This window comes from Eimeria necatrix, genomic scaffold, assembly GCF_000499385.1.
Source record: "Eimeria necatrix Houghton genomic scaffold, Enh_scaff1158, whole genome shotgun sequence".
Taxonomy (NCBI): Eukaryota; Apicomplexa; class Conoidasida; order Eucoccidiorida; family Eimeriidae; genus Eimeria; species Eimeria necatrix.
The window spans coordinates 1-10,785 of NW_013651943.1; the positions used below are offsets into that span (position 1 = coordinate 1).

A 10,785-nucleotide genomic window follows, 5' to 3' on the forward strand; every position below is an offset into this window, starting at 1 on the left:
AGCAGCAGCAGCAGCAGCAGCAGCAGCAGCAGCAGCAGCAGCAGCAGCAGCAGCAGCAGCCTTTCCTTTTGCCTGAACTGGGCGAAGAAGTGCGCAGCACAGCCCTCGAGGCCTCGAGCATCGTTTTGTTTGCTGCGTTTTGTCTCCAGCAGCAAATCCATTAATTGAAAGTCAAAGACTGCTGCTTTGTCTCCGCAGCGCCCGCTGGCTGGCAGCAGCACGCGCAGCAGCGCGCCTCCTGCAGCAGCAGCAGCAGCTGCTGCTGCTGCTGCGGGGCCCCCCGAGCTGCTGCTGCTGCTGCTGCCGTTGCTGCTGCTGTGGCCGCCACGGCGACACAGCTGCAGGATTAAAGCGTCAAAGGAAGGCCAGAAAGTTAGCTGCACACAACGCGCAAAGCACCTGCTGCTGCTGCTGCTGCTAGTGCTGCTGCTGCTGCTGCTAGTGCTGCTGCTGCTGCTGCTGCTAGTGCTGCTGCTGCTAGTGCTGCTGCTGCTAGTGCAGCTGCTGCTGCTGAGATCGAAACCTAGCATTTGCTTCTTACGCGCTGGAGAGCATGCTGGGGGGCCAGCCGAACGACACTCAGAAGAGGGTTTAAAGGGTCTGCTGCTGCTGTTGCTGCTGCTGCTGCTGCTGCTGCTGCTGTTGCGGTTGCTGCCTGCTGCTCCAGCTCCGGCAGAGCAGGAAAAAGAAGCCGAAACCAATCCAGCAGCAGCACGGGGCCGCCCTGCAGCAACTCGTCGCGGACACGCATGCAGGTAGGGCAGGGTGAAGGTGCAGCAGCAGCAGCAGCAGCAGCAGCAGCAGCAACAGCAGCAGCAGCAGCAGGCACAGCAGCAGGATCCTGATCTCCCCAGCTGCAGTAACCACCAAAGCTTCGATCAGCCAGAGCCCTTTAGCAACAGCAGCAGTCGCAGCAGCAGCAGTCGCAACCACAGCAGCAACAGCAGCAGCAGCAGCAGCAGCAGCAGCAGCAGCAGCAGCAGCAGCAGCAGCAGCAGCAGCAGGTACCTCAGATGGCGCCCAGGCCACGAGTTTGGTGCCGCAGGCCTCTCGGCCAAAAGCAGCAAAGCGAAGCGGCGGAGACCCTGTGAGCCGCAGCGCTGCCTGTGCACTCCAGCAGTACAGTTGCTGCTGCTGCTGCTGCTGCTGCTGCTGCTGCTGCTGCTGCTGCTGCTGCTGCTTCCCCCTCGGGCGCTGCTGCTGCTGCTGCTGCTGCCGGTAAGCCAGCCACGCAAGCCCCAAACCGCCCCCATGCAACTGCAGCAGCACATGGAGCCCGTGGCCGTCGCAGTGCACAGCCAAGAGGGTACTGGGGGCCCCCGGGGGCCCCCCAGCTGGGGGCCCCCTGGGGGCCCCTCTGAAGGGGGCCCCCAGCGCTGCAGCAGCAGCAGCAGGCAGCTTCGCCACAGCGGCCGTCCTAAAATCAACACTGCACACGACCCCGCTGCTGCTGCTGCTGCTGCTGCTGCCGCTGCTGCTGCTGCTGCTGCTGCTGCTGCTGCTGCTGCTGCTGCTGCTGCTGAGGCGCTGCAGCAGCAGCCGATCGTCATGCGTGTGCGTCACAACAATGAACCCCTGCTGCGCTGCATGCATTTGGCAGCAACCTGGGGAGCACGGGGCGGCCTCTGCTGCTGTTGCTGCTGCTGCTGCTGCTGCTGCTGCTGGCGGCTCCGGGCGCAGCAGCAGCGGCCTGTCAGTCTGCGGCAGGTGCTGCAGCAGCCGCCTGTAGTACCCCCGCAGCTGCAGCAGCGAAAGCTGCTGCCCCAGCAGCAGCCGCAGCGAGGAAGCAGCAGGCCGGGCCAGAGGAAGGGCCCCCCGCAGCAGCAAGGCTCGGGTCTCGGCCGCACTGGCGAAGCTGCTGCTGCTGCTGCTGCTGCTGCTGCTGCTGCTGCTGCTGCTGCTGCTGCTGGTCGCTGCAGCTGCTGGGGACACAGCTGATGGGGCACTTTCTGCTGCGGGCTTGGATGCGGCGGTAGCCGCGTCGCTCGACTGCTGCTGCTGCTGCTGCTGCTGCTGCTGTTGCTGCTGCTGCTGCTGCTGCTGCAACGCAGCAGCACCGCTGCAGCACGCAGCAGCAATGCGATCTGCAGCAGCAGCGGCTTCAATGTTTGCTGCCGTGCTGCGTCTCAGCAGCAGGCTTGCTGGATCCTCAGCAACAGCAGCAATTCCAGCAGCAGCAGCAGCAGCAGCAGCAGCGCCTAAGGGAGGCCACGACAGAAAGCGAAGGCCGCAACCCCACAGCTGCTGCAGCCCAGCAGCAGCAGCAGCTGCTGCGGGGCGGATGGAGATGCACAAAGCAGCAGAGACGGGCCCCTGCTGCAGCTGCTTCTCCTGCTGCTGCTGCTGCTGCTGCTGCTGCTGCTGTTGCTGCTGCTGCCCCTGCTCTTGCTGCTGCCCCTGCTGCTGCACCTGCTCTTGCTGCTGCCCCTGCTGCTGCCCTTCGACTAAATTGGCAGGCCGTGAAAGAACGTCGCGCGGCTGGCTCAGCTCCTTCCCCTGCTGCTGCTGCTGCTGCCCCTGCTGCTGCTGCTGCTGCTGCTGCTGCTGCAGTGTTGTTCTGCCACAGAGGAGCCTCGGCTGCTGCCCCTTTAGCTGCACTGCTGCTGCTAAGCCGTACGGCTCGGGCGCGACTTCGGCGAGCGGTGGCAGCAGCTGCATGCAGCAGCAAGTGCTGCTGCTGCTGCTGCTGCTGCTGCTGCTGCTGATGCTGCTGTCGGGCTGGTGAAACACGAGAGACAACTGGGGCCCCCCGCTGCCCTGTGGGGGCCCCTTCTGGCTGCTGCTCGGTGTGGGGCCCCCAGGGGCTGCTGCCCCACACTTCAGGGCCTCTGCATGCAGCAGCAGCAGCTCGCAGCTCTCTAGGGGCCCCCGGGGCCCCTGGGGCCCCGGGGGCCCCAAAGGGTCTTTTTCTGCTGCTGCGGGGGGCTGGCTGGGCGCTTCTGCTGCAGCAGGCTGGCCTGCTGCTGCTGCAGCAGGCTGGCCTGCTGCTGCTGCAGCAGGCTGGCCTGCTGCTGCTGCAGCAGGCTGCTCAGCTGCAGCAGCAGCAGCCACCGAGAACACTGCAGCCACTATAGGTTCCCGGGGCTGCCACCACCTGTGCTGCTGCTGCTGCTGCTGCTGCTGCTGCTGCTGCTGCTGCTGCTGCTGCAGATCTAGTACCCAGTATAGCTCCGTGCAGTCATCTCTAAGACACAAAAAATTGTCCCCTGCAGCAAAATGCATGCAACTCAGCTTGGGGGGCCCCCCTGAGGCCTCCCGGGGGCCCCCTCCCCCACAGCTAGGGCACAAGTGGGGGCCCCCTTGGGGCCCCCCCGGGGGGCCCCCTTGGGGCCCCCGTTGGGGCCCCCCTTGGGGGCCCCCCGGGGGCTCCTCCTGAGCCTGGGGGCCCCCTTGGGGGCCCCCCGGGGGCCCCTCCTGGCGCCCCCCATTGGAGCCCTCTTGGGGGCCCCCATGTTGAAGCTGCCATTTAGGCGGCAAGCAGCAACAGGAAGTCTTGTGAGAACATCAATTATAAATATGCAAATGTGTCTCCTTTTGCTGCTGCAGCAAGCGCTAGTTTGGGTCCCGCTGCTGCTCGCTGCTGCTGCTGCTGCTGCTGCTGCTGCTGCTGCTGCTGCGAAGGGGGCCTCGCTGCTGCTGCTGCTGGGCTCCAGTGCCGCAGCAGCAGCATCGCTGGGGGGCCCCCTCAGGGGGGCCCCCGGGGGCCCCTTAAGCCGCCGCCGTTTAGCGCTGTGGCGGCCGTCTGCCGTGTCCCACTGCTCGCTGCTGCTGCTGCTGCTGCTGCTGCTGCTGCTGCTGCTGCTGCTGCTGCTGCTGCACCAGCAGCCGCAGGTGGGGCAGCCTTCCAGCACGCACGCAACAGCAACTGCTGCTCCCCCCTCAGCAGCAGCAAACACATCTGGGGACTGCAGCCGCTGCTGCAGCAGCTGCATCAGCCTTTGCATGCGCGGGGGGCCCCCCGTGGCCCCTTCGGGGGGCCCCCGGGGGCCCCCCTGAGGGTCCCACCCCGCAGCAGCCCCAGGGGGGCCCCCAGGAGGGTCCGCAGCAGAGCTCAAGGGGGGGCCCCCAGGGGGCCCCCAGTGTCTAGGGGCCCCCTGCGGCCCCCTAGGGGGGCCCCCCGGGGGGCCCCCCAGGGGGCCCCCAGGGGGGGCCCCCGGGGGGCCCCCTAGGGGGCCCCCTCGGGGGCCCCGTTCTTCACCATGTAGGTTCACTAGGGGCTCGTCAAATGAGGGAATTAAATTCAAATAAGGAAAGCGACAAAGATAAAGGAACTGCTGCGACATGTTTGGGGTGTACGTACACCTCAAGACAGCAGAAAGAATTGAGGGGGCCCCTAGAGGCGGGGCCTCCTGCAGGCGGAGGGCTTCCTGGATCTGCTGAGCGTTTAGGGTTTAGGGTTTAGGGTTTAGGGTTTAGGGTTTAGGGTTTAGGGTTTGGGGGTGTGGGAGCAGTCTTCTCCTCTGCGACCGAGCTGGGGCCCCAGCTATAAACACTTGTGTGCACTTATGTCCATTTTCACTTTCATTTCTAATTCATTTTTATATTTAATTCTACAAATATTCTTTTCTTATTCTCCCACCCTTGCGCAGCTGTGGCTGGGGCCCCCTCGGGGCCCCCTCGAGGGGCCCCAGGGGCCCTTGGGGGCCCCTGGGGGCCCCCTGGGGGCCCCCGGGGGCCCCCTGGGGGCCCCCAGGACCTCATGCCTTATGTTATGCACACAAATGCCTTCTTACGGGGCCCCCAAGGTGCTGCTGCACGACTTTTCGTGCATTTTCTGCCAAACCCTGGGGCCCCCCGGGAGGCCTAGTGAACCCTGGGGCCCCTAGCCGGGCCCCCAGCCCTGGGGGCCCCCCCGCACCAAAGTGCTGCTGCCTGCTGGGGGGCCCCACCCATACTTCGCGCAGCCTCAGGGGGGCCCCCAAAAGCTCCCGGGGGGCCCCCAAAGGCTCCCCGGGGGCCCCCAAGAACTCCCTGGGGGCCCCCAAGAACTCCCTGGGGGCCCCCAAGAACTCCCTGGGGGCCCCCAAAAGCTCATGGGGGGCCCCCAAAAGCTCATAGGGGGCCCCCATGCCCCCAAAAGCTCCTGGGGGGCCCCCAAAAGCCATTAGGGGGCCCACAAAAGCTAGGTGTCTGTTGTTGCTGCTGCTGCTGTTGCTGTCACTGCTGCTGCTGCTCCTGCTGCTCCTGCTGCAGTACCTAGTGCTGCAGCAGAGTGCTGCTCGTCCCACGTTGTTGCTGCTGCTGCTGCAATCAGCAGCAGCCGGTGACTACTTCTGTTGCTGCTGCTGAAGTTGCTGCGCGTGCTGATGCTGCTTTGCTGCAGCAAGGGTTTGAAGCTGCTGCTGCTGCTGCTGCCACTACTGCTGCTTCTGGTGCTGCTACTGCGGCTACTGCTGCTGCTGCTGGCACTCCGACTGCGGCTGCTGCTGCTGCCGCTGCTGCTGCTGCTGCTGACAATGGGCGCAGCGCTGCGCTGCACTCTTTTCATTTGCTGCAGGAGAGCCGCAGCAGCTCGCTGGCCTCTAGAGGAAGCTAAACCCTAAACCCTAAACCCTAAACCCTAAACCCTAGGCTGTCGAAGCACTTTGGGCAGCTGCCCGCTAAAGCTGCTTTTGCTGTTCTCTTTTTCACAGCAGCAAAAAGCCAAGTTCAGGGGGCGCTGCTTTGCACCTCTAAACCCTAAACCCTAAACCCTAAACCCTAAACCCTAGGCCCTGGCGTTTGACTGAAGAACAAGTTCTTCTTTTCGAAGAACGCCGAAGGCCCCCACGTCTTTTAGGGTTTAGGGTCTGGGGGATGCAGCAGCTGCCGCTTCAAGTTGCAAACCCTAAACCCTAAACCCTAAACCCTAAACCATCGAATGGAGGTTTTGGCCTTCTGGCTGCGGAGCAACTGGGGCCTCAGCTGCTGCGGGGTTTGCTGCAGGGGCCCCCTGAACAGCAACAGCATGCGGCGGAGCTGCTGCTGTCACCCGCAGGCGCTCGCTGCAGCAGCAGCAGCAGCAGCAGCAGCAGCAGCAGCAGCAGACGCAGCAGACACAGGAGAAACGCCAGCGCATGCGAAACCCGAGATGTAACAGCAATAACAGCAATAGCAGCAGCAGCAGCACAAGCAGCAGCAGCAGCAACAGCAGCAAGAGCAGCACAAGCAGCAGCAGCAGCAACAGCAGCAGCAACAGCAGCTGCTAAACACGCCATCAACACTAGCTGCTTCCCAGTGTGGCCCGTATGCTCTGGAAGACCCCAAGCCCTAAACCCTAAACCCTAAACCCTAAACCCTTGAAACCCTGACCTCTGTCGCCTAATTCCTAACCTCTAAACCCCAATTGCTAAACCTTAGTCCCTAAACCCTAACCCTAAACCCTTATCCCTAAACCTTAATCCTCAAACCCTAAACCCTAAACCCTAAACCCTAAACCCTCAACACGGACATGATTTGTTTGCGGTGCTCCTGAGTAAGGCGGGAAGAGGTGGAGTAGCCCATGCGGTTTGTCAGCCGCTCCGTAGACAACCTGACAGCAGCAGCAGCAGCAGCAGCAGCAGCAGCAGCAGCAGCAGCAGCAGCAGGAGTGTTCACGCGGCTTCAAGGAGTGCTGTGCAGGCCTTTTGCTGCAACCCTGGCGCTCCAACCCGAGCTACGGCGCTAGCATCAGCAGCAGCAGCAGCAGCAAGACCAGCAGCAGCAGCAGCAGCAGGGCCAGCAGCAGCAGCAGCAGCAGGAACAGCAGCAGTAGGACCAGCAGGAGCAGGACCCGCAGGACCAGCAGCAGCAGGACCCGCAGGACCGGCAGCACCAGCAGCAGCAAGACCAGAAGCAGCAGCAAGTCCAGCAGCACCAGCAGGACCAATAGCAGCAGCAGCAGCAGCAGCAGCAGCAGCAAAAGCAGCTGTAGCAGCAGCAGCAGCCGCAGCAGCAGCAGCACTTGCAGCAGCTGGATGCCCTCTGGCCTGAACGCCGCTGCGTCTGGAGCTTCTCGCGCAGGGCCCTGCGGGCTTCGGGTTCGCGACGAGGGTCCAGGGTCTAGGGTTTAGGGTTTAGGGTTTAGGGTTTAGGGTTTACCTTCCTCTGGAAGCAAGGGCAATGCTGCGGCTCTCCTGCAGCAAATCAACTTCTCGCTTTCCAGTTTGCGGCAAACGGCTGTAAGGCAGCAGCAGCAGCAAAGCCCCCACAACCACCGACCCCACCCCCAGCAGCACGCAGATGAGCCACTGCAGCGCGGTTATTCCCTGCAGCGCAGCAGCAGCAGCAGCAGCAGCAGCAGCAGCAGCAGCAAACCCTAAACCCTAAACCCTAAACCCGCGGCCGCGGGCGCAGCAGCGCCTGCAGCTTCGCTGCGCGGCGCTCTGCCGCGCGCGAAGCCGCCCCAAACCCCAACCCCAACCCCCAAACCCCAAACCCCAAACCCTAAACCCTAAACCCTAAACCCTAAACCCTCACGCCGAAGGTGCAGGACATAGGCAGCCCCCCCAACTCCACCACGAGGACTTGGAAGCAGCAAATGAATAAAACAATTCCCAAAAACATTTGGGACTTTCCTAAACCCTTGAAGACATTGAGGGAAGAGCCGGAGCGCCGCACGTTGAACATGTTTCCCAGCTGCCCGCACGCAAAACCCTAAACCCTAAACCCTAAACCCTAAACCCTAAACCCTAAACCCTACGCGCCGCACTGGCCGGCGGCCCGCACGAGCGGCCGCTGCAGCGCCTGCTGCTGCTGCTGCTGCTGCTCGTGCTGCTGCCACGGATTGTGCCACTGCTGCTGCCTGTGCTTCCACTGCTGCTATCTTTGCTGCTGCTGCTGCTGCTGCTGCTGTGTTTGCTGCTGCTGCTGCTATCGTTGCTGCTGCTGCTGCCGCTATCACTGCCGCCGCTGCAGTCACTGCTGCTGCCTCTGCCTCGCCGCTTCGCCCCCTGCTCCCGCTACCCCTGCTGCTGCTCCCGCTGCTCCCGCTGCTGCTGCTGCTGCTGCTGCTGCTGCTGCTGCTGCTGCTGCTGCTGCTTGCCTGCATAAAGACGAATGCGTTGAAGATGAGAGTGTAATGGCGAGAAGGTCCAATTGTGACTCTCCAGGAATTCTTATAATCCTCATTTGAAGAAAAAGGATAAAAGCGGCGGCCAGAACGCAAAATGTGCGGAGAGGCGCTGTCGCAGTCTGCGCAAACCCTAAACCCTAAACCCTAAACCCTAAACCCTAAACCCCAAACCCTACGCCCTGAATAAAGCCCTAAACCCTATAATCCTCATTTGAAGAAAAAGGATAAAAACGCCGCCCAGAACGCAGAATGTGCGGAGAGGCGCTGTCGCAGTCTGCGCAAACCCTAAACCCTAAACCCTAAACCCTAAACCCTAAACCCTAAACCCTACTTCCTAAACCGTGAGGTCTAGGCAGCAAGCGGCGCCCACGCAGAAGGCGTCCAGCGGGCCTGCTGCTGCTCCCGCTTGTATAAGAGTCCCTCGCCCCCTTGGCGCCAGAAATTAGGGTTTAGGGTTTAGGGTTTAGGGTTTAGGGTTTAGCGTGGAGAGTCTGCGACTTAGTCATAGGGTTCAGGGTTTAGGGCTGAATGCTGAGGTGTGAGGGTTTGGGGCTTCTGCTGAAGGGCGTCGCGCTGAACTGCGCGGTAGACCCAGGGTTTAGGGTTTAGGGTTTAGGGTTTAGGGTTTGGGACTTGCCGCTGAATTCGCAAAACCCCGGAAACATTTCGCGGGTTTCTTCAGAAACATGACTCCACTTTTCTTCAGGCATAAATTTGTCTCCGGCAAAAATCAAAACAAACAAAACCACCAGTTGGTAGAGGGCCTGGCCCAGGATGTTGCGGCACATTTTCTGCGCCACAAACCCTAAACCCTAAACCCTAAACCCTAAACCCTAAACCCTAAACCCTAAAGCCTAAGCCCTAGGCCCCGGCCCAGCGGGTGGGCGGCGGCTAGCTGGAGCCCCGGGGCGCAGCAGCAGCAGCAGCAAGGCAGCACAAGCAGCAAGGCAGCAGCAGCAGCTGCAACAGCAGCAGCAGCAGCAGCACAGCAGCAGCAGCAGCAGCACGGCAGCACACGCAGTGAGGCAGCAGCAGCAGCAGTAGCAGCAGCAGCAGCATCAACAGCAGCGGTGACAGGGCAGCGCGCTGCCGCGAAAACTACGGCTCCGCGTTCCGCGCTCCGGGTTAAGGGTTTAGGGTTTAGGGTTTAGGGTTTAGGGTTTGCCTTTGTGACGAGGTATTCGTTTTTGGTGTGGGGTTTGCGCCGCAGCAACTCTTCTGAGGGAGGCTCCGTGGCCAAAGCCAAAGAAGCCAAAGAGTCCATAATTAAATTGACCCACAGCATTTGAACCGCGCTCAAAGGGCTTTCCCGCACAGCCACCGCTGCAGCAAACCCTAAACCCTAAACCCTAAACCCTAAATCAGGGTTTCGCCCGCTGCGCGCCCACACGGCCCTTTCGCGCGCGCGACGCGCGCGCAGACCCGTGCGCGGTCCTCCCCAAACCCTCAAAACCCAAACCCTGAACCCTAAACCCCAAACCCTAAACCCTAAACCCTAAACCCTAAATCAGGGTTTTGACCGCTGCGCGCTCAAACCGCCCTTTCGCGCGCTCTTAGCGTGCGCACAGCAGCCTGCGGCGCTCCCCAACCCCCAAACCCCAACCCCCAACCCCCAAACCCTAAACCCTAAACCGCAAACCCTAAACCCTAAACCCTAAACCCTAAACCCTCACCGCAAACGAGGGAAGTGACGACTGCCACGACGTTGACGGTGAGTTGAAACTCCAAAAACTTTTGAATGTTTGCATAAATGCTGCGGCCCCACTTGACAGCAGAAACTAAACTTTCGAAGTTGTCATCCAGCAGCACAATATCTGCTGCTTGCTTCGCCACCTCCTTCCCTGCGCGCAAACCCTAAACCCTAAACCCTAAACCCTAAACCCTAAACCCCAGACCCTGGCGGGCCTGCGCGCTGCAGGCTCTGCCGCCCTCCTGCGTCTGCGTCGGCCACAAACCCTAAACCCTAAACCCTAAAACCTAAACCCTAAACCCTAGTGGCCCTAGGCGTTGCAGGCTGTGCTGCCTTTGTGCGTCTGCGTCGGCCACAAACCCTAAACCCTAAACCCTAGCCCGTGGGACTCTATGTCCGAAACCCCGTTGCCTCCCAAACCCTAAACCCTAAGATTGGCGCCCAAGGCAAACAGGCAGAGCGGGGAACGCTTTAGGGTTTAGGGTTTAGGGTTTAGGGTTTGTGCTAGAGCAGCTGCGCAGCAAGTATCAGGGTTTAGGGTTTAGGGTTTAGGGTTTGTACCTGTAACCCATATAGCGAATCCCACACCTGCAGTCTGTTAAGTCTGTTTTAGTGTTTAGGGTTTACAACCGCTGATTCAGAGACCAAATGCGCCGTCTCCACCCCGCGCATCAACTGTTAGGGTTTAGGGTTTAGGGTTTAGGGTTTAGGGTTTAGGGTTTGACCTGTGCCCCCCATGGCGAAGCCCACGTCTGCAGTGTGTAGACCCGCTATTAGGGTTTAAACCTTGCAGCCGCGCAAGCCCCACCGGCCGCGCAGCGCCTCCCTCCCTCTGTCCAACACTAGGGTTTAGGGTTTAGGGTTTAGGGTTTAGGGTTTAGGGTTTAGGGTTTGACCTGTGACCCCCATGGCGAAGCCCACGTCCGCAGTCTTCAGCGCAGGCGCGTCGTTGGCCCCGTCGCCAGTCACTGCCACGACGGCCCCCAACTGCTGCAGCCCCAAAACGAGGGCGAACTTGTCTAGGGGCTGGGACCTGGCCAGGACCTCGAGCCTGGGCGCAAAC

The 10,785-nt window shown here is 61.5% G+C and overlaps 3 protein-coding genes across 3 annotated transcripts; all 3 read right to left on the bottom strand.

Annotated features, from left to right (window-relative positions):
• Window positions 1-523: 523 nt before the first annotated feature.
• ENH_00005410 (hypothetical protein) lies at window positions 524-5,069 on the bottom strand (the record flags this gene model as incomplete). Its single annotated transcript, XM_013578477.1, has 4 exons — window positions 524-724; window positions 1,009-3,206; window positions 3,287-3,992; window positions 4,890-5,069. 4 exons carry the CDS (start codon window positions 5,067-5,069, stop codon window positions 524-526), a joined length of 3,285 nt encoding a protein of 1,094 aa, XP_013433931.1.
• Window positions 5,070-5,122: 53 nt separating this feature from the next.
• ENH_00005420 (hypothetical protein) lies at window positions 5,123-5,488 on the bottom strand (the record flags this gene model as incomplete). The annotated part of the gene is made up of 1 exon (XM_013578478.1): window positions 5,123-5,488. One exon carries the CDS (start codon window positions 5,486-5,488, stop codon window positions 5,123-5,125), a length of 366 nt encoding a protein of 121 aa, XP_013433932.1.
• A 360-nt stretch (window positions 5,489-5,848) lies between these two features.
• On the bottom strand, window positions 5,849-10,785 carry ENH_00005430 (hypothetical protein; the record flags this gene model as incomplete). Its single annotated transcript, XM_013578479.1, has 7 exons — window positions 5,849-5,932; window positions 6,418-6,511; window positions 7,060-7,226; window positions 7,438-7,596; window positions 7,670-8,151; window positions 9,706-9,873; window positions 10,619-10,785. Coding segments are annotated over 7 exons (1,321 nt in total), but the record flags the coding sequence as incomplete, so codon positions are not given.